This window comes from Rousettus aegyptiacus, unplaced genomic scaffold (genome assembly GCF_014176215.1).
Source record: "Rousettus aegyptiacus isolate mRouAeg1 unplaced genomic scaffold, mRouAeg1.p scaffold_m13_p_2, whole genome shotgun sequence".
NCBI classification, from domain to species: domain Eukaryota; kingdom Metazoa; phylum Chordata; class Mammalia; order Chiroptera; family Pteropodidae; genus Rousettus; species Rousettus aegyptiacus.
The window spans coordinates 50,401,915-50,424,683 of record NW_023416295.1 but is presented as its reverse complement, the minus strand read 5'-3'; the positions used below and the strand labels follow the sequence as shown (position 1 = coordinate 50,424,683).

The following is a 22,769-nucleotide window of genomic DNA, read 5'->3' as shown; positions in this document are numbered from 1 at the left end:
CTTGGGGTTTTTAACCCATTTCCCATTTGCCCCGAGAATTCTTGCTGGTGATGCTTGCGGCTGCAGTGTTCACTCTGAAATAACTCAGGGATTACAGTTCTAACCTTATTCCCAAAGTTTGCCAGGAACTATCTCACTTTTATTATTTTCATATCACTTTAGTATATATGGCCTTATGTGTCATTTGTCTTTGGAAACAAATTACATTATTCTATTTATAGCATCGTTTTTAGTAGCATTTTATAAGTATTTGTTTAGTATCTATTTAGTCGTTATAAGTATCTGTTTAATAGTAGTTTTATAAGTATTTTCATTTATAAAATATAGTAATTCTCGATTCCTGAAAATCTTAAATCTTAGAAAATGTAGTATTCCTACATGTGATGTTAACATTATTCTCCACCAGTTGTTAGCCTAAGATTCATTTGATGAATCTGATTTATGTATACATTTCTGTTATATTAGGATTAAAGACAAGTTCTGTTTAGAAATAACTCCAAGAACAGGTTTTATATATTTTTTTCACATTGAAAACCAGTCAGATTTGCTTTAGCCTCAAAGAGTGTGTTTATGTAAAATTAAATTAATGCTGGCAGTGAGCCACATGTTTTTTCCTAAACGAGAAATGGTTTAAAAAAATTATTTTTAATTAGAGTTGACATAAAATATTAGTTTCAGATATATAACATAAGGATTCAACATTTACATACCTTACAAAGTGATTACCACAATAAATCTAGTAACCATTTGTCACCATACATACTTATCATATTATTGACTATAATCCTTATGTTGTGCTTTATATCCCAATGACTTAGTTTGTCACTAGAAGTTTGTACTTCTTAATCCCCTTCCACTTTTACAACACTTCCCTTCTGGCCACTATCAGTTTGTTCTCTAAGTTTGATTCTTTTTCTTTTCTTTTTTTTTAGTTTCTGTATATAAATGAAATCAGGCAGTATTTGTCCATCTCTGCCCGACTTGTTTCACTTGACATAATACTCTAGTTCCATCCATGTTGTCAGAAATGGCAAGATTTCATTTTTATGGCAGAGTAATAGTCCATTGTGTATATGTTCTATTTCTTTATCCATTCATATATATGGAATCTGGTTGCTTCCATTTCTTTGCTATTATAAACAATGCTGCAATGAACATAGGGGTTTATCTTTACAAATTAGTTTTCGGGGTTTTTTTGGGGGGGGGATACGTATCCAGAAATAGAATTAGTGGGTCATGATAGTTCTATTTTTAATATTTTGAGGAACCTCCATACTATTTTCCACAGCGGCTACACCAGTTTACAGTATCACCAAGAGAGCACCTGTTTGCTTTTCTCCACATCCTTGCCAACACTTATACTTTGTTGACTTTTTGATAATACCCACTCTGACAAGTGTGAGGTGATATCTCATTGTGGATTTGATTTATATTTCCTTGATGATTAGTGATGTTGAACATCTTTTCTTGTGTCTCTTGGCTGTCTGTATATCCTTTTTGGAGAAATGTCTATTCAGGTCCTCTGTCCATTTTTTAATGGTATTATTTGTTTTTGTTGTTGAGTTGTATGAGTTCTTTATATATTTTGGGAGATTAACCCTTTATCAGATACATAATTTGTAAATATCCTCTTCACTCCAGAAAAGGTTTCCTTTTCGTTTTGTTGATGGTTGTCTCACTAAAAGATTTTAGTTTGATTCATTTAGTCCCATTTAATTTGTTACTGTTGTCTTCGCCTGAGGAGACATATACAAATAAATTACACACACACACACACACACACACACACACACACACACACACACACAGCTAAAGAATGATGTCAAAGTTTATGACCTGTTTTCTACGCAACTTATAATTTCAGGTCATACTTTTAAGTCTAATCCATTTTGACTTTTTTTGTATATGGTGTACAAAAGGGTTCTAGCTCCATTTTTTTTTTTGCATGTATCTGTCCAGTTTTCCCAACACCATTTATTAAGAAGTTTATAATTTCCCCCAGTGTATATTCTTGCCTTCTTCGTCATAGATTAATTGACTATATAAGTGTGGGTTTATTTCTGGACTCTATTCTGTTAGATTGATCTATATGTATTTGTTTTATGCCAATACCATACTGTTTTAATTACTAGAGCTTTGAAGTATAGTTTGAAATTGAGGAGCATGATATCTTCAGCTTTGTTGTTCTTTCTCAAGATTGTTTTGATTATTTGGGGTCTTTTGTGGTTCCACATAAATTTTAAGATTATTCTAGTTTTAGGGGAAAAAATGCCATTGGTATTTTGATAGAGATTGCATTGAATCTGCAGATTACCTTGGGTAATATAGACATTTTAATGATATTCTTTCAATTCAGGATCATGGTATATCTTCCCATTTATTTACTTCTTCCTCAGTTTCTTTCCTCAATGTCTTATCATTTTCAGAGTACAGTTCTTTTATCTCCTTAGTAAAATTTATTCCTAGGTATTTTATTATTTCCAATTCAATTTTAAATGGGATTGTTTTCTTAAATTCTCCTGACAGTTCATTATTGTGTAAAATGTAACTGATTTCTGAATTTTGTATCCTGCAACTTTATTGAATTCATTTGTTAGTTCTGATAGTTTTATGTGGAATATTTAGGATTTTCTGTATGTAGTATCATGTCATTTCCAAAGAATGACAGCTTTACTTCCTCCTTTCCAATTTGAATACCTTTTATTTCTTGTCTAATGCTGTGGCCAAGACTATGTTCAATGAGAATGGTGAGAGTGAGCATTTTGTCTTCTTACTCATCTTAGAGAAAAAGCTTTCAGCTTTTCATCACCAGGTATGATGTTAGCTGTTGGTCTGTCATATAATATCTTCATTATGCTTACGTATGTTCACTCAATTCTCTTTGTTGAGTTTTTATCATAAATGGATTTTGAATTTTGTCAAATGCTTTTTCTGCACCTTTTGATATATGATTTTTATCCTTCATTTGTTTACGTGGTATATCATGTTAATTGATTTGCAGATATTGAACCATTCTTGCATCCCTGGAATAAATCTCACTTGATCATAGTATAGATCTTTTTAATGTATTGCTAAATTTGATTGTTAATATTTTGTTGTGGATTTTTGCATGTATGTTTCTCAGGGATATTAGCCTGTAATTTTTTCTGTACTGTTTTTGTCTGGTTTTGGTATCAGGATAATGCTGGCCTTGTAGAATGAGTTGGGTGCTTTCTCTCCACTTCAATCTTTTGGAACAGTTGGAGAAGGATAAGTATTCTGAAATTTTGGTTGAATTTACCAATGAAGCGATTTGGTCTTGGAATTTTGTTGGGGTTTTTTGATTACTGATTTGATTTCATTAGTATTTATCTGTTCAGATTTTGTTTCTTTCTGATTCAGTCTTGAAAGATTGTTTCTAGGAATTTGTTTCCTCTAGGTTGTCCAATTTATTGTTGTAGAATTGCTTATATGTTCTCTTATAATGCTTTATATTTCTGTGGTGTCCATTTACACTTCTCTTTCATTTCTTATTTTATTTGGGCCCTCTTTTTTTCTTGTTGAGTCTGGCTAAAGATTCATATATTTTATTTTTTTCAAAGAACCAGCTTTTAGTTTCATTAATCTTTTCTATTGTTGTTAGTCTCTATTTCATTTATTTTCTCTGTGATTTTTATTATTTCCTTCCTTCATCTCTGGGCTTTGTTTGTTCTTTATAATTCCTTTTGGTATAAATTTAGATTGTTTATTTGAGATTATTCTTGTTTCTTGAGGTAGGCCTGTAGCACTATGGACTTCCCTCTCAGAACTGCTTTTGTTGTATCCCAAAGATTTTAGATCATTGTGTTTCTATTTTCATTTGTTTCAAGATTTTTTTTATTTCCTCTTTGATTTCTTAACTGTTTAGTGGCATGTTGCTTAGCCTCTATGTGTTTATTTTTTCCATTTTTCTTCTAGTAATTGATTTCTAGTTTCGTACCATTGCGGTCAAAGGTGATGCTTGATATGATTTCTATCGTAAATTCACTGAGACTTTTTATGTGAGATATCATATGGTCTATCCTGGAAAAAGTTCTATGTGCACTTGAAAAGAATGTATATTCTGCCGTTTTAGAGTAGAATGTTCCATAAATATCTGTTAAGTCCATTTGACCTTATGTGTCATTTAAGGTGAGTTTTCTTGTTGATTTTTCTGTCTAGATGATCTATCCATTGATGTCAGTGGGGTGTTAAAGTGACCTTTCATTGTATTACTGTCAATCTCTCACTTTAGATCTAATACATATATATATTAAATATTTGTTTCAAGTTTTTAGGTGGTCTTATGTAAGATTCATATTATAAAATGCCCTACTTTGTCTCTTGTTACAGTCTCTGTTTTAAAGTCCATTTTGCCTAAGTATTGATACCCCAGCTCTTTTTATTTGCACTTTCATAAAGTGTATTTCTGCATTTCTTCACTTTCAGTCTGAGTTTTTCAATCTGAAGTCTTTTGTAGGCAGCATATGTATAGGTCTTTTTATCAATCAGCCTCTTTGTGTGTTTTGATTGGAACATTTAGTCCTTTCACATTTAAAGCAATATGGATAGTTATATACATGTCACTATATCGTTGATTTCTGATACTTTTGTAGTTCTCTGTTTCTTTCTTCTTTTGCTCTCTTCTCGTGTATTGAATGCTTTTTTTTTTAGTGATAGTTTGGGTTCCTTTTTCTTTTTGTATATTATTAAGGGTTTTATATATACTCATGTTATATATGATCTTGAGAATCATGTACAACAAGCTGTTTATAGCAGTCTATTTAAGTTGATAGTTGCTTAAGTTGAAATGCATTCTAAAGCAATACATTTTTTGTCATTGATATTACATTTTACATCTTTTGTATGTATCTCTTTATTACTGTATTTATATACAACCTTCTACTTTTGTCCTTCATACTAGCTTTATAATTGCATGAACCACTACTTTCACTAAATTTTTGCCTTTATCAGTGACATTTTTTCTTTCATATATTTTCTCATTTTTAGTTTTGGCCTTTTTCCCTTAAAGAAGTTTATTTAACATTTCTTGTGCTGATGGTTTAGTGGTGATGAAGTTCTGTAGCTTTTGCTTGTCTGGGAAACTATCTCCTTCAGTTCCGAATGATGACCTCGCTGGGCAGAGTATTCTTGGTTGTAGTTTCCCTTTCATCACTCTGAATATATTGTGCCCCTTCTTCTGTCCTACAATTTCTGCTGAAAAATGACCGATGGTATTATCGGGGATTCCTTGTATATAACTAGCTGCTTTTTCTCTTGCTACTTTAAATATTCTCTCTGTATTTTTTACTTTTGGCATTTTAATTATGCTATTAAATATATGGGTCTGTTTGGGACTCTGTGCTTCTCGTACTTGATGTCTGTTCTCTTTCATAAGGTGAGGGAAGTTTCAGTTATTTCTTCAAATAGGTTTTCTATCTCTTTCTCCCTCTCTTCTCCTTCTAGGACTCCTATGATGCAAATGTTGGTATGCTCGATGTTGTCCCAGAGGTCCCTTAAACTATCCTCATTTTTTAAAAATTCTTTTTCCTTGTGCCGTTCCTATTGGGTGATTTCCACTACCATGTCTTCCAGCTTGCTGACTGGTTCTTCTGTATCATCTAAGATGTTGATTCTCTCTAGTGTGTTTTTCACTTAAGTTGTTCTTCGGTTCTAATTGGTCCTTTTTTATATTTTCTACCAATCTGTTGAAGTTCTGAGTTCATCTTGTTTTCCCTTGAGTTCATCGAGCATCCTTATAACCCTCATTTTAAACTCTATCTGGTAGTTTGCTTATCTCTGCTTCATTTAGTTCCCTTTCTGAAGTCTTATCCTGGCCTTTCATTTGGAAAGTATGTCTCTTATCTCCTCATTTCGGCAGTCTCTGTGTTTATGTCTATGAATTAGGTGAAACAGCAACCTCTCCAAGTCTTGAAAGAGCGGCCTTGTGTAGGAGCTTCCCCTTTGTAGACTGTGTGCCACATAACTTTGGTAGGCCAGCTGGAGTTGGAGCTGGAACAAAAATGGGCTTTGGCTACAGGAAGTTCAGGAGCAAGTCATGCCAGGGCCTAGAGCAGTAGCTATAGTGGGAATAGGTTGTAGGGAGTACCAGGTACAAGCCGTGTCAGGGCTGCCTTAGCAGGATTGTGGAGCTATAGTTGGAGGAGGCTCAAGATATGGAGAGTTCTGGGGGGCAAGGTGCACTGGAGCCTGGATGTGTAGCTGAAGCAGGCATGTGCGGTAGGACGTCCCTGTGCAAGCCTGGGAGCTGGTGTGAGCCTGTGGCACTCCTGGATAGCCTTAATCAGCTGGTTAGAGCACCTGGATTCATGCTCTTGCTAGAGTGAGCAAGGTAAAGGGAGAGCCCAACAAATGGTGCTTTCTGGTACCTCTGGTAATGAAGAGTTCCCTCCTGTTTGGCAGATGCTCTTTGCTTAGTAGATGCATTTCCTTCCCATATAGTTTAGGTGCCCTTTAAACCACTTTTTGCTATGTCCCAGGGCATGTGAATCTATGCACAGGCCTTTTAGTGATCCTTCCCTACTGTGTTGGTATGTTGGGAGTAGGGTTCCTACAATACTGTGTATCCATCTCTCCTACTCATTTCTATGTGGTCTCTCTTGTGCAGAAGTTGTTCAGCCAGCCCTCAGCTCTTCAAGGGGAATTACTCTGTAGGTATAGATTTGATGTGTTAACGGGAGGAGGGGAGTTCAGGGTCTTTCTACTCCACCATCCTGTACCCCTCCTTGTGCCTATGGTTTTAATTCAAAGAGTCTGTCTGCATAAAGTGTGAATGTTTCTCTTTCATTGTCTCCTCAAGCTAATTCAAGTTACTTGCCAAACCTGATTCTCTTACTAGGTATTTTTATGAAAGTACTGAGTATCACTGCAGCAATGCAGATAATACCTAAAGGAGGGAAAAAAAACCAATATGACACAATTTCTTTGTGCAATACACTTTTATTTTCCTTTTACCTTTGTAGTCATCTTTGAGTAATCATTGTGTAAACAATAGAATGGAATGAAATTACATTAAATTGTATGCAAATGGCTCTAGAACACCTTAACAATTATGACAAGGCAATTATAAATAACTTTGTTTTCCTTAGTAATATATATATTTGCTTTTTAAAGTACATTAAAGAGCTGCCATATCTAGGGTTAGCAAGGAAAGAGCAAATGGTACCATCCCGGGAGCCCACCTCCCTGAAAGTTTAGATTCCAATTTTGAAAATCCTAAGGTTTACTATTCCATAATATATAGTCAAGCAGAGGGCTACTTGGGTTGAAAGTATTTATTCTTGAAAGTTAACAGCATTTACCTTTTAGTCATTGCACAAAACCCTTTCTATTATTTTTCACTCCATCTGGGTATTCTGCAGAATTTCAAGTAAAACTCAGATTCTGGTATTTTCAAGTTTATCGCCTTTGGGACAACAAATCCTATCATTTAAAGAGAAGTCAAATCAGAGATGGGTACATAATTAGCAATCTAATAGAATGGCAACATTTTATATAGCATTCTAAATGTTCCAATGAAGCAAAACTTACATATACCACTTTATGTAGAGGAAATTTTAGATCTGAGACTATTCCAGAGTAAAGCAGCCTCAGGCACATTCTTAATATGAAAGTTTACAAGGCACCTCCCTCTCCCAAGAGACAATCAGATTGTAGATTGGTTTTTAGGCAAACAAACTGAAAGAATAAGCATCCTAGTTCCTAATTCAGTCATTTCAAAAATCAAAAGTTATAAATACTCCAAAGATAGACCTGAAAATTTTTGTTTAAATAACAAGAGATTAACGGCAAGAAGCATATAATCAAAAACTTTTCTTCTCATAGCTAAGGTGTGTAATGCATAAATATATGAAAAATAAAATTCACAGTCAGTTTTAAAACTAGAATTCAAGTTTGGCTAATAAATCTTAATTTTATAAGTATATTATTAATTTCTAAATACAACATAAAAGAGGCAGCATTGTCAGATTACAGTTAAAGTATAACAGAAACAACAATGAAAGAAGAAATAGCTTCTGATAGAAAAAATTCCTTTTGTTGCCAATAAATAGGACCACCTGAGTGTATTTCAGATTCTTTTCACTTAAGGGATATCCAAATTAATTGCTAAGAATATTAAATAGCGTTTGGAAAAATTAGCAACATTCGTGCAGCTGTGGCATTTGCTTGTTCTCATACTGTGGATTGCTAGAGAATAAAGCAGAACTCGGAGTGTTAAGTTTAAAAAAAAATTATTTTTTATCCCATTTTGTCGAAGCCAGCCTCTTCACAATCTTCTGATTTTGCTGGGAACTGGGAGTGAGGGGGTGGGAGGATGTGGGGAGAGGAAGGTTGAGGGGGAGTGTGGTAAGGGGAGGCATGACAGATCAGGGCTACATCAAGGGACATGTATCAGCTGACACTCAACTGAGCAAACCCAATCAGCTTCACTTCATCAGGAATCTCCGACCCATCACAGCCAGAAGCCTGAAAATGTAAAACACAAAACAAAACAAAAACGTTTAGTGCTTGTCTGTTGCTGCTGGTTTTTACAGACTTATTCATGTGATGGCAGATCTCAGCAAAGGCATAGTCAGTATGGGGACATGTGGCCCATCTCTTCTAGGAGAGATCCTAAGAATCATTCTCTTAAAGGACTACTGGGTGCTAACTGCTGTGAGAAATCTGGTTGTCATATGCCATCAAAAAACAAGGAAGGGATTTGTTACCCATTAAAACACCACTCTGCTCAGTCTTTCAGCTTTGGAGCTGCCAATGAACCATATGACTGCCGAGATATAATGTACAAATTTTCTCAACAACTAAGGTGATTTTTAAATATACTTTTAAATGAGAGCTCTTTAATAATACTTTTGAAAAGAATATTATGGAAATGAGCAGAAGGGATCTAACAGGTCAATCAGGGGGTAATCTGGGTTTAACCAAAATCATCTCTATAAAACTGGCCAGAAAAAATAAAGTGATCACCAAGTAGTGGAATGGCCCATCTTAGATAACTTTTATTTAAATACCAGCAAGTAATTTTTTTTATAGAAAAGGTACCATAAAAGATATTTTTCTGTAACAGAATTTTGTTTAATAATTTAGGACATATTTATCGCTGAAAACTGGCCCAAATTATAGTGTGTCAAATACTTTATTTTTCTTCAAAATCAAAAGGAATGGAAAATAAGCCATTGCCTATCAAACCTCCCACTGATCCTAATTCATAAGTTATTTTTATTTTCTTTCTTACCTCCCTCTTTCTCTCTCACACACACGCATGCACGTACACATGCAGTAGTTGGCTCACCATTCTAAGTTGCTGCTTCTCTCAACAGTACAAAAATCAGAATTGGACATTATATGTAAGTACCACAGCGGGGAGAAAAAAAATCTGATGAAATGATTGGAAATGGGAAACTAATTACCAACGGGCTATCCAAACCTTTCCTTGGCCCAATTCTTGCTAAATTGTCAAAATAATTAGTTTCCTATGGGAAAGAAAAAGCACTTTCCAATCATCACAATGAGCCCTGTTAGCACTGCTCCACAAAGCAGTACATAAACTCAGCCCTTTGTCAACCCCAGCATTTTCCTTTAAAATGAGCTGCTAATTAGAACATGTAACTTGAATATTTTAAAATAATTACCTTTAAAGTAACATTCAGTGTGAGTAGTTATGCTTATGTAAGAAAATCAGTAGCCTAAAGGGTAGGAACATTAGCATTTAAAGAATTTACTTTGCGCCTGTCCAATGTTTTACTTGACAGATAAGATATTCAGTAAAGTGTAATTTTTACTGTTTGCATTGCCAGAGGCAGATCAGAAACATTCCTTATCACTTCTAACAAAGTAGTATAGGCATAGAAGGCTTTTCAGCTGAGATATTTTCTGATGGGTGTTTTTCATACTTGATACTGTAATATTCACCTCTCCTACCAATTTTCTCATTCCACTATCACTGTTTCTTTATCAGTTTCCCTAAACGTTCCCTTCTTCTTTCCTGCTAAGCTATTGATAACAATGTCATTACTCAACCGACCCAATGAGGGCAGAGACAGCCTGTATAATGAGTAGGCAACTGACAAACATCTAAGGACAAATTACTGCTGCTGAGGGTGGCGAAAAGGTCTGACTGGCAAGTGTGGAGCACACCAGGAATTTCGTAATGTGAATAGCAGGAGGTTAAAATGATTAGAAATAAAGTATCCAGTAGTGATTAAACCGACTAGAAATAGAAGGAAAATATTAAACCCTTCTTGTGAAGAGTAACGCAAGTGAGAATTTACAATGAGAGTGGGTGATCAAACCAGTGGTTATTTTGGGCACACTGCACAGGGAATCTTCAGGAAGGCTATCTCTCTCCTGCAGCAACACTGGGATATTCTGTTTCGTGACAGAGGCACAGGCCAGGTTGTTAGGCTCTGCTTCAAGGCACTCAGCCTCCCCCTACCCTTCTTCTCTTTGAACCAAGTCTGAGTTCTTGTCTCTCACTGTAGCCTATAAAACACTAATATGCAAAAGATTCGGAAATCTAGAGAAAAGGGACCAGAAACACTTAAAGCCTAATTCTCTAACTTTTCGGTCTCAGGATCCCTTCACAGTCTTAAAAATTATTGAGGATTTCAAAAGCTTATGTTGGACTGTATTTATTATACTAATTGTCTTAAAACTTAAAACAAAATTTTAAAATATTTTAAACATTTTAAAGTATTAAAATATGTTTAAAAACATAAAACATGTTTATGTAGGTTATATATATTATACTGACTTAGAAATCAAAACTGAAGTTTCTAAAGTATTAATTTGTTAATTCCTTAAACAAAATAAACACATTATATGCTAACGTCAATAAAATCTACATGAAAAATAACTAGTTCACCAAAAGAAAAAACTGAGATTGGCACTCCTTTTACATATCTTTTTAATATCTTGCTTAATAGAAGATGGCTAGATTCTCATACCAGCTTCTGCATTCAATCTATAGCTTTATGCTGTTTTTCTTTGAAGTATATAAAGAAAATCCAGCCTGACACAAATATGTAGTTGAAAAAGAAGAATATTTTAATAGCCTTTCCAAATAGTTGTGAATATTGTTACTATACTTAAACTTGACGAGTGGTAGTTTCTTAAAGCTTAGTCAAATGTGGAATCTGAAACCAGAGCTGTGAACTTTTCAGTTATATTAAAATCCATTGTTCTATCTTGTAGTTTGAATGGATAGTTTTAATTTAAAATTTTTGTTTCTATTACAGTTGACATTTTATTAGTTTCGGTGTACAACACAGTGTTTAGGCATTTATGATAACTTATGAAGTGATCACCTCGATAAGTCTAGTACCAATCTGATACCATATATATATTCCCTATGCTGTACTTTACATCCTTGTGACTGTTTTGATAACTGGCAATTTGTTCTTAATCCCATCACCTTTTTCTCCCATCCTAATACCCTTTCCATCTGGCAACCATCAAATCATTCTCTGCATTTGAGTTTGTTTTGTTCATTTTATTTTTTAGACTTCATATATAAGTGAAATCATATGGTATTCGTCTTTCTCTGACAAATTTCACTTAGCGCAATACCTTCTAGGTCCATCCATGTTGTCACAAATGGTAATATTTCATTTTTTTTATGGCTGAGTAATACTGCATTGTCTATGTATACCACAGCTTCTTTCTCTATTTGTTAATTGATGGACACTTAGGTTGCTTCTATATCTTGGCTACTGTAAGTAATTGTAAATAATACTGTGATAAACATTGGGGAGCATATATCTTAACGAATTAGTGTTTGGGTTCCTCAGAAAAATACCTAGAGGCGGGATTGTGAGGTCTTATGGTAGGTGGTTTTATGTTTAATTTTTTGCGAACCTCCATACAGTTTTCCATGCTGGCTACACCAATTTGTTATCCCATCAACAGCACATGAGGATTCCCTTCTCTTCACAACCTTACCAGAACTTGCTTTATTGATGACAGCCATTCTCACAGATGTGAGGTAATATCTCATTGTAATTTTGATTTACATTTCCCTAATTATTAGTGACTTTGAAACTCTTTTCATGTGTCTGTTGGCCATCTGTATGTCCTCTTTGGAGAAATGTATATTCATGTCCTCTACCCATTTTATTTAAAACAAACTGTTTTTTGGTGGTAAGTTGTATGAATATCTTCTCCCATTCAGTAGGTTTGGTTGTGTCTTTTCATTGTGTTGATGATTTCCTTTGCTGTGCAAAAACTCTAGTTTGATGTAGACCCATTTATTTTTTTATTTTGTTTCTCTTGCCCAAAGGGAGAAACATTTCTTTTGTTTCCGTTGCCTGAAGGGAGATAACCAAAAATATATTAAGAACAATGTCGATAGTTTACTGCCTATGTTTTCTAAGTTTTATGGTTTCAGGTCTTACATTTGTCTTTAATTTATTTTGAATTTATTCTTGTATATATGGTATGAGAAAGTGATCCAGTTTCGTTCTTTTGCATGTACTTGTACAGTTTTCCCAACACCATTTATTGAAGAGATTGTCTTTAGTCCATTGAATATTCTTGCATCATTTGTCATAGATTAATTGACCATATAGGTATGGGTTTATTTCTGGATTTTGTTTGTTGGGTGTTTTTGATTACTAATTCAATTTTGGTAGTTGGTCTGTTCAGATTTTCTGTTTTCATCCTGATTCAGCCTTGGAAGATTGTGTGGTTCTAGGAATTTATCCACTTCTTACAGGTTGTCTAATTTGTTGACATATAATTATTTGTAGTATTTCCTTATACTCCTTGGTATCTCTGTGTAGTCAATTGTCATTTCTATTACATTTCTGATTTTATTTATTTGGGCCCTCTTTTTCTTGAGTCTGGCTAAATAAAGGTTTATTAATTTTGCTTATTTTTTCAATGAACCAAGTCTTGGTTCCATTGATTTTTTTCTGTTGTTCTCTTTTTCTTCAAGACCTTATTTCATTTATTTCCACACTGATCTTTATTTTTTTCCCTCCTCTTACTTACTATGGGCTCATTTGTTCTTTTTCTAGTTCTTTTAGGGATAAGATTAGACTGAGATTTTTGTTTCTTGAGGTAGGCTTGTATTGCCATGAATTTTATTTACTCTTAGAACTGCTTTACCTGTGTCCTATAGATTTGGGGTCATTGTGTTTTCAGTTTCATTTGTCTCAAGGTCTCCTTTGATTTCTTCCTTGATCTTATTGTTAACCCATTCGTTGTTTAGTAGCATGTTATTTTAGCCTCCACATGTTTGTGTGATTATTTTCTTCTTGTAACTGCTTTCTGGTTTCGTACCATTGTGACTGAAGAAGATGCTTGACATGATTTATCTTCTTAAATTTACTGAGACTCATTTTGTGGCCTAACATATATGTAGTCTATCCTGGAAAATGTTCCATGTGCACTAGAAAAGAATGTGTATTCTTGTTTTGGAGTGGAAGGTTGTAAAGATCTGTTAAGTCCATTTGGCTGTCATTTAAGACCACTTATTGATTTTCCATCCTGTCTAAATGATCTATCCATTGATGTCAACAGAGTGTTAAAGTTCTCTACTACTGTCAATCTCTCCCTTTATGTCAGTTAATATTTGCTGTTATGTAGGTGCTCCTATTTTGGGTGCATAGATGCTTACGACAGTTACATCCTCATGTTAGATTAATCCATTTATCATTATAAATGTCCTTATTTGTCTCTTGTTATAGATCTTGTTTTAAAATCTATTTTGTCTTATGTAAGTATTACTACTCCAGCTTTTTCATTTCCATGAAATATCTTTTTTCATCCCTTTACTTTGAGTCTGTGTGTCTTTCAATCTGAAGTGGGTCTCCGGTACGCAGCAGATGTATGGATCTGTTTTTAAATCCATTCAGCTACCCTATGTCTTTTGATTGGAGTATTTAGTCCATTTACATTTAATTATTGATAGGTATGTAGGCATTGGCATTTTATTGTTTTTTTTTTCTCTGATTATTTCTGTACTTCTCTATTCCTTATTCTCTTGCTCTCTTGTATGTTGATGACTTTCTACAATGTTTGGTTTCCTTTCTCTATTTCTTGTCTATCTCTTGTAAATGACTTTTGTTTTAAGGTTACAATGTGCTTCCTATATACCAAGCCTTTATAGCAGTCTATTTTAAGTTGATGGTCACTTAAGTTCAAACACATTCTAAAATCACTATAATTTTTACTTACCCCTTCCACATTTGTTTTCATTATTTTTTACTACTTTTTTATGTGTATATTTGTGTTTCCCTTGATTTACTGTTGTAATTACACATGATCTTTCTACTTTTGTCCTTTAACCTTTGTACTACCTTTATAGTTGGTTGATCCACTGCTTTTACTGTTTGCTTTCTTCAGCAATTTTTTCTTTCCTATATTTTCTTATTCCTATTTTTTTTCTTTTCTACTTAAAGAAGTCACTTTAACATTTCTTATAATACTGATTTAGTGGTGATGAACTCCTACAGCTTTTTCTTATCTGAGAAACTGTTTCTCTTTCCTTACATTCTAAATGAAAGCTTTGCTGAGTAGAGTTATCTTGGTTGTTAGTCCTTAATGTTCATCACATGGACTATTTCAGGTCACTCTCTTCTGCCCTGCAAAGTCTGTTGAGAAATCAACTGACAGTCTTATGGGAGTTCTCTTGTACATAAGTAACTGCCTTTCTCTTTCTAACTTCCTGTTTTTTTCCTCATCTTTAAACTTTGGCATTTTCATGATGATCAGTCTTGGTCTTGGCTTCTTTGGGTTCATTCTGTTTGGGACTCTCTATGTTTCCTGGACTTGTATGTCTATTTCCTTTAATAGGTTAGGGACATTCTGAGTCATTATTTCTTCAAATAGGTTTTCAATCCCCTCTCTCTCCTCCTCCTATGCCTGAGATGTGAATGTTGTTATACTTGATGTTATTTCAGAGGTCACTTTAACTATCGTCATTTAAAAAAAATTTTCCAATTAGGTGTTTTTGCTACCTTGTCTTCAAGATCACTGATTCAATAACCTCTGCTTCATCTAATCTGCTATTGATTCCCTCAAAATATTCTTTATTTCAGTTATCTTATTCTTCATTTCTGACTGATTCTTTTTTATGGTTTATCTCTTTGTTGAGGTTCTCACTAAGCTTATCTATTCTTTCCCTAAGTTCACTGAATATCATTATGATCAGTGTTTTAGACTCTGGCAGATTGCTTGTCTCCATTTCACTGGAGTTTTTTTTCCTGGAGTTTTGTCCTGTTCTTTTGTTTGGGACATGTTTCTTTGTCTCCCCATTTTAGCTGACTCCCTGGGTTTGTTTCTTTGTTTTAAGCAGATTGATTGTATCGCCTGGTCTTGGCAAAGTGACCTTACATAGTAGGTGTCCTGTGGGCCTAGTGGTGCAGTCTCCCTGGCCACCTGGACTGGGTATTCCAAGGGTTTCCCTTGTGTGGGTTGTCTGTGCCCTCCTGTTGTAGTTGAGCCTTGGTTGCTGTTGGCATGTCAGTGGTGGGGCTGACCCTACGGGGCAGAAGTAGCTCAAGCTGGGCTCGGATGCCAGCTGAGTCGGCCCTTTGGGTATATTATTTGTGGAGATGGTTGGGTGGTGCTCTGAAAATAGCCCCTGTATATATGTATATATGTGTATATATATATGTATATAACGTTTGTTCTGGAGCCTCTTGGGAGGGTCACCAGTGCAGGCCAAGGACAGCTGCCATTTGTGCCCAGCTTGGAGCCATATGGTGGGAGCTACAATGTGATCTGTGACTGGCTGTCCCTTGTGCTGGGCTTGTGACCACTTAATTGAAGCTATAGTCCAAGCTGGTGCTTATGCCAAGTTTGGGACCACCTAATAGAAGATACAAAGCAAGCTGAAACTGGTTGCTGTTTGTGCTGGGCTTGGGGCAGCTGAGTAAGAGGTAGGAGACATGCTGAGGCCAGCTGCTGCTTGTTTTGGGTTTGTAGACCTTTGAGAGATTTTAGGAAAGTCCACGTTGTGAGCCAAGGCAGACTGCTTGTATGGAAATAGCCACTGGAATACTTAGACCGAATGTTTGAGTTCAGTGGGGGTCTTGTGGAATCATCAAGATGAGAGAAATGATGTTAGCTAGGTTAATGGAGAGCTCAGACTTGGTACCTACTGTCTGGGCAGGGTACAAACTCAAAAAAGAAGCAATAATGCCTGCTGGTGCTTCCATCCACTGAGAGAGCTACCCCTCCAGCCCTTTCCCTGAATCTAGTCAATATAGTTCCTCCCTGGATGTTCTTAGTGCTTTTTGATCTGCTGTCCCTGCATTGGTATGCAGAGCAAGTGAGTTTGCAAGAGAGATGTCCATGCATGGGCTCTTTAAGAGGAACACCTAGGACTCCAGCATCCCTCTGTGTCTCACTTGAATATCAGTCCCTGCTGGTTTTCAGAGCCAGATGCTCTGGGGACTCTTATTCCCGGCACTGGTACCCTCACTCCTCAGTGGGGTCCTCTACAGACAAGATATCTCTCCAGATTATTAATCACCACACTATGGGTAAGGGATCAGCCCATTCTATGTCTCTGACCCTCCTGCCAGTCTCGTTGTGGCTTCTTTATAGCCTTAGTTACAGAACATCTGTTCATCTAGTCATCAGCTGATTCTATAATTTAGTTGTAATTCTGATGTGGTCATGGGAGGAGGCGAACACAGCATTCACCTATTCTATCACCTTAACCAGAAGTCTGAATGGATATTTTACTGACGCATGATTTTTCAGCATGACTGAGTTAGGCAGATTTTGCAAAGTTTACATATCATATTCATTAAGTACTGGGGTGGGGTGGGGGGCTGTCAGACTTATAGTGACAGATGCAAGTTTTTCAAAATCCTATTTTTGCTCAAAAGCTAAAAGTTATTGCCAGTATCTTGAATTGCCAGGCTTACTTGGTTTATTTTGGAAAAAATATCTGCCAAATCTCTCATCTGAATAATCATAGTTTGTCAGTTATTCTTCCAAGTAAAACTATATTACATTAAAAAAAAAAAGAAAATGGCTAGTTTAGCTCACAACCCAAACAATCTCACAAGCACTTTTTCTGGCAACGACCAACTGTACTTCAGTATACTGAAGAAATACTTTCTCATTTCATCACACAGAGTGTTAAAGATGTGTCCCCAAGTAGAGATTTAATCAACAACATTTGCCTTTTTAGAAAAATTAACTTTTTATAATGACGATGTGTGCATGATGAAGATGATGGCTACTAATACTGTTCAGTGTTCCAGCCTCGATTTATGCTGACATTAGCAGTTTTACCCACTATGGCTTTCCTGCCATTGTCAACACAATGGAAAAGGGAAGTAACATTTTAATATTATGAAGTGTGTCGATATGCGCAATCTCCTAAAAAGGGCCCCAAAGAACCCCAGAAGTCCAAAACTCAGAGAAAAATGTACACATTATCAGCACTTAGCATGACAGTATAATGGATGTATGCTTTCACTCAGAGTCTGTACTCCTGGAAGCTCACCCTTTCTGCCAGTCCAGTAGGTGTGGCCTGCTTCCTATTGAGGAGCTGAATCCTTCAGTGTCAACCACAAAGTTTCCCTTCACCCCCAAACTAGGTGTATTTTAGAACCACATGGAGAGCTTGAAAACATACCAATGCCCATGTCCACCACAGAGGCTGTGACTGGGATATTTTGAGCTCCCCTGGTGACTCAAAAACAAAAACCTCGTCTACCTACCCCTAGCCAGAAACCTTGCACATGCCAGAGCCTCTGTGGACCTAACAATTTTCTCTCTTTACTTGGCAGGTGTCTTGTCAGTTTTAGGTGCTATTATCACTACAATTATCAATATGAAACCACCAGCTCTCTCTCAATACCAAACACCACTATTTGTGTGATCAGTACTAATCACAGCCAGATTACTTCTATCCCTCCCAGTCCTGACTGCTGGAATTACCATGCTACTAACCGATCATTATCTAAACACCACTTTTTTCAACCCTGCAGGAAGAGGAGACCCTATCCTATATCAACACCTGCTCTGGTTCTTTGGCCACCCAGAGGTCTCCAATCTCATTCTACCAAGCTTTGGAATAATTTCACACATTGTTACCTATTAATCAGGTAAGAAAGAACCCTTCGGATACATAGGCATGGTCTGAACTACAATAATGTCTATTGGTTTCCTAGGGTTTATTGTATGGAAGAGAGTTTAAGAAACACTGTTCTACCCTAGTGCTTCTTGAGATATGAACCTCCAAGTTTCCTTCAGAGCAGTGGTTCTCAAACTTTAGCTTACATCATATGACCTCCAGGTCATCACTTGGAGACCTTGTTAAAAAAGACTCCTGTGCCCTACCCACCAGAGACGGGGCCCTAGAATTTGTTTTTATCAAGTTTCCAGGTGGAGCTGACACTCATTCTCAGGACTTCTCTTGGAGAACTATTGTTTCAGACCTGGAGCAGGAGGTGCTGGGTTACTACATGAACTTCTTAAATTGACAGTTTCCCTGCTTTACCTGTTCTTGGGTAAATGTCGCCTTAGTCATGCCTAAGCAGAAAGCCTCTAAAAATAAAAGCCCTTTAGTTAATTACCAAAATGCTTACAAAATTGCTATCTGCAATGCATGTTCTTCAACTTCAGTAACTAAAATCTATAATGCTCATGTAAATGTGTACCAATTGGATGTTAATTACATGTACTTACAATTTATATTCTATCTTCGAGGGCCAATTACATATCTTACTTCGTATTTTTGCTAACGCAGTTTCGAAAATTCCCCACTGAAAGCAGCAGTGCTCATTTACTTTACAAAATTGCAAGGTAGAAAATTAAAAAATGACTTAAACATTTATGAAGACTCATCTCAAGGCATACGACAAAACAATACTGATATGTCAAACCCAAAGCACATTATACTTGAGCTGAAATGCCTGAACCACTTTGTTCAAAGTGCTAAAAAAAAAAGAACAAATTCTGATCTCCTTGCTCATGTCAACAATGGAAATCATACTTATTACCTGTCAAATGAAGCTAAAGGTTAGGTGGAGAAAAAAAGTAAATGCACTTCTTTATGTAATCAATATCCTTGCCTCTTGGGCTACTGTTTTTCTTTCAGTGGATATACAAGATAAGATTGGACACCTTTTCAAACATGAGCCAAATATTTCTAATAGTGGTGGGAGTGAGAAGAGGAAAGAGATTGGAGAAGGGGCCATCTTATAAACAATGCTTTCCAGCCTCAGCTAAACACTGTAATCACCAGAGGGTGCCTTCCTAATCTTCAAAGTCTAGGTTGCACCAAGAGCAATTAAAGTTTTCAGAAAAACAGTGACTTTTGACTATTTGGGCTTCTCCAATTCTGGTTATGATCACCATCTCATGGTTTCACAATGATCCCAGAATGCTCAATATTCTGTATCTAAGTGGCCATTCCAGTTCCTAAATTAAAAATCTACTTGTACAGAAAAACTGCTGGAATATTTACTCTTAATGAAAAACTGTTACTGTGATTTGAAATGAATTCAAAAGTTACATTTGTTCACTAGCTGTTCTATAATTGCTTCTAATTACCTAAACCATTTCTACAATAATCAGCCTCAATTTTTAAAAAGTTAGAACTGCTTGACTTTCACTTCAGGAATGCTTTAATAAGTTTTAGCAAACAGTACACTGACTCATTTTAAAATTAAAAATCTCATCAAGGGCCAGTCACAATGGTATAGGTCTATATGACCTATACATTGCTATGTACAACATATATTGATGTCTAATAACTGTTGTACACCTGAAACTAACGTATCATTGTATGTCAACTGTAATTGAAAAAATAAAAATGTTCTCGAATTACTGAAAAATGTCTTAATCCTAAAAAAAAATAAAAAAGTTGCTTGGAATTTAATTTTGTTCTATAATATGGTCAAGTTGCCATACAAACTGGAAGCAAAATGGTGTGGTGCTCAAGATTTCTCAAATGGCTACTCTTAGTTAAAGGTGGAGTGGTAAAAGAACAAGCTATGTTCATGGAAGAGGAACTTCTGGTCATGATCAGAAAATGTTCCCAAATACTGAATAGGCAAATGACGAATGCAAGAATGGATTACCAAATAAAGTAACAAAATTACAGAGCAGGTTATGAAACTATATTTCTTGATGGCATAGCATGGCAAAATATTTACCTACTTTCCATAACTTTCCACTTACCAACTTAAATGTCAAGGTTTTCAAAGCTTTGGGATCATCTACAATCTTCTGTAAATTAGCAGCCACTGTAAAATACAAACATGGAGAGAGTGTGTCCAAATTATTTCCAATAACATTAGATTTTCACATCAATGATTCAGAAAATTTGACTAATGATGCAATTAGCTGCAAAATCACTTCTCTCACAGACATTATGAAGTCCATATAAATGACCAAATTACTCATCCAGAAATTTTTCTATACCAATTTATATCTTCAGCACATCTGAATTAATGTATAGTTAATTTGTTAACTATACATTGACCTCACATTTCAGAAAAAGAGAAATTACTTTCTAATGGAAAGAAGAAATGATAGCAGTCTACAGTGTTTTCACTTCAGATTTCTCAACACTCTATTAGCCAGGAGAGGGCAGTACAAAATGAAGTATTGCAAGGAATCGTTTGTTTGGCAATAATAGGTCAGCACATTCGAACTCTTGTTCCATAAATTCACTCAATTCTCTGCACCCATTTTTATCAAAGCAGCAAAATGCAGTGGATAACCTTTACGACTTGGGCACATGTTTTGATGTTTTCAGAGCACAATGATCTGTCAAACCAGTGAAGTGCCACCTTCAACAATTCCCGAGTCGGCTGAACAGGGTCAAGCACTAGAGGCTGTCAGTTGGGAGCTCCATAGTGAAGAAATGTTTTCACTCTTAGCAGGGTTCATCAGAGACCTGTCCCACTCTCCATGGTGTCATGATATATTTGATACTCTAGCAGAGAAGTCAGCTTTTCCTGCTTATTCCTCTGGCTTAGGGTACTGATTACAAACAAAATTACAAAAGGTAATGGTGAAGGAAATTTAATATCTTGCTCTTTCCATAACCAAATCTAAAGTATAAAGTACTGAAAATCAAGTAAAAGCTATTAGGGAAAGAGAAGTTAATATTGAAGAAATTATAAGGATCCTATTAATCATTATTCAAATTATCTGCTGCTTCCGTAATTAGGTATTTGAAAAGTTATCTGAGTATTTTAAGGTAAAAACATTTATGATAAATAAACATATGGGCATTTTGTTTCAAGTAGAAAATTTACAAGTAGAAATCTGTGCAAATTTAATTTTTCTCTAAGGTTGACTGAAAACCTAGATACATGGAGTTTATGCAGATTATTTTATTTCATTTAATCCAACAGCTGCAGAGAAGAAACAATTAAAATTATATACAGTAGTCTCCCCTTATCCACAGGGAATATGTTTCCAGACTCCCAGTGAATGTATAAAACTGTGGATAGTACTGAACCCTATATACACTGTTTTTTTAATTTAAAGGAAGCACTTTACAGCTTCTCTTTGGCATATCCGAATTTCCAGTGTCACAACTCGTTTTGGGGTCATTATTGAGTAAAATAAGGGTGACGTGAACACAAGCACTGTGATACCGAGACAGCCGATATGATAACCAGGACAGCTACTAAGTGACTAACAGGTGGGAGCATATACAGTGTGGGTCCACTAGACAAAATGATGAATCACATCAGGGGCTGGATGGTGCAAGATTTCATCACCCTGCTCAGAATAGCGTGCAATTTAAAACTTATGAATTGAAACAATAGAAAAAATAAATGCAACAAAGAGCTGGTTCTTTGAGAAGGTTAATAAAATTGACAACGCCCTGGCTAGACTCACTAAAGAAAAAAAAGAAAGGGCAGAAATAAACAAAACCAGGGATGGAAGAGGAGAAATTATAACAGATACTGCAGAAATACTAAGGATCATACAACAATACAATACCCAATTTAATAACATAGAAGAAATAGACAAGTACTTAGAAAGATACGACCTTCCTAGACTGAATTGGGAAGAACTGGAAAATCTAAATAGACTGATCAGCAATATGAAAATCGAAAAATCATCAAAAACCTACCAAAAAGTAAAAGTCCAGGACCATATGGCTTTACCAGTGAATTCTAGCAAACGTTCAAAGAAGATTTAATACCTATTCTCTCCAAATTCTTTGAAAAAATCTAAGAGGAGGCAATAATTCTTAACGCATTTTATGAGGCCAATATTACCCTAATACCAAAACCTGGTAAAGATAATACAAAAAAGGAAAATTACAGACCAATATCTCTCATGAATACAGATGCAAAAATCCTAAATAAGATACTAGTGAACCAAATACAGCAACATATTAAAAGGATTATACACCATGACCAAGTGGGCTTCATCCCAGGGGCACAGGGATGGTTCAACATACACAAATCGATTAATGTGACACACCACATAAATAAATTAAAAAATAATCATATGATCCTATCAATAGAGAAAAAGCCTCTGACAAGATACAGCACCCATTTACAATCAAAATACTTAATAGGTATAGAAGGAAAGAACCTTAATGTAATAAAGGCCATATACGATAAACCCTCAGCCAACATTATACTTAATGTTGAAAAACTAAAAACCTTCCAAGATTAAGAACAAGGCATGGCTGTCCATTATCACCACTGTTATTCAATATAACATTGGAGGTCCTAGTGAGTGTAATCAGACAAGAGAACAATATAAAAGGCATCCAAATAGGAAATGAATTAAATTATCACCATTTG

At 35.5% G+C, this 22,769-nt stretch overlaps 2 protein-coding genes across 13 annotated transcripts in view; one reads left to right on the top strand and one right to left on the bottom strand.

The window, feature by feature from the left end:
• The window catches only part of B3GALT1 (beta-1,3-galactosyltransferase 1), a 574,903-nt gene that overhangs the window by 533,696 nt on the left and 18,438 nt on the right, over positions 1 to 22,769 (top strand). For 6 of the 8 annotated variants that reach the window (XR_004955563.1, XR_004955560.1, XR_001599483.2 and 3 more), the window contains one exon: positions 17,973 to 18,089. The gene's annotated coding sequence lies outside the window, so the exon portion shown is untranslated. Of the gene's footprint in view, positions 1 to 17,972; positions 18,090 to 18,369; positions 18,393 to 19,084; positions 19,718 to 22,769 lie in introns of those variants that run through there. The other 2 variants (XR_001599484.2, XR_001599485.2) reach the window with 2 other exon arrangements.
• The window catches only part of STK39 (serine/threonine kinase 39), a 267,366-nt gene continuing 251,534 nt past the window's right edge, over positions 6,938 to 22,769 (bottom strand). For 3 of the 5 annotated variants that reach the window (XM_036236021.1, XM_016165365.2, XM_016165368.2), the window contains 3 exons: positions 20,170 to 20,234; positions 8,426 to 8,484; positions 6,938 to 7,440 (listed from right to left, as the gene is read on the bottom strand). In XM_036236021.1, coding sequence (XP_036091914.1) covers positions 7,395 to 7,440; positions 8,426 to 8,484; positions 20,170 to 20,234 — 170 coding nt within the window. In that variant the 3' untranslated portion in view covers positions 6,938 to 7,394. Of the gene's footprint in view, positions 8,485 to 20,169; positions 20,235 to 22,769 lie in introns of all 5 variants that reach the window. The other 2 variants (XM_016165366.2, XM_016165370.2) reach the window with 1 other exon arrangement.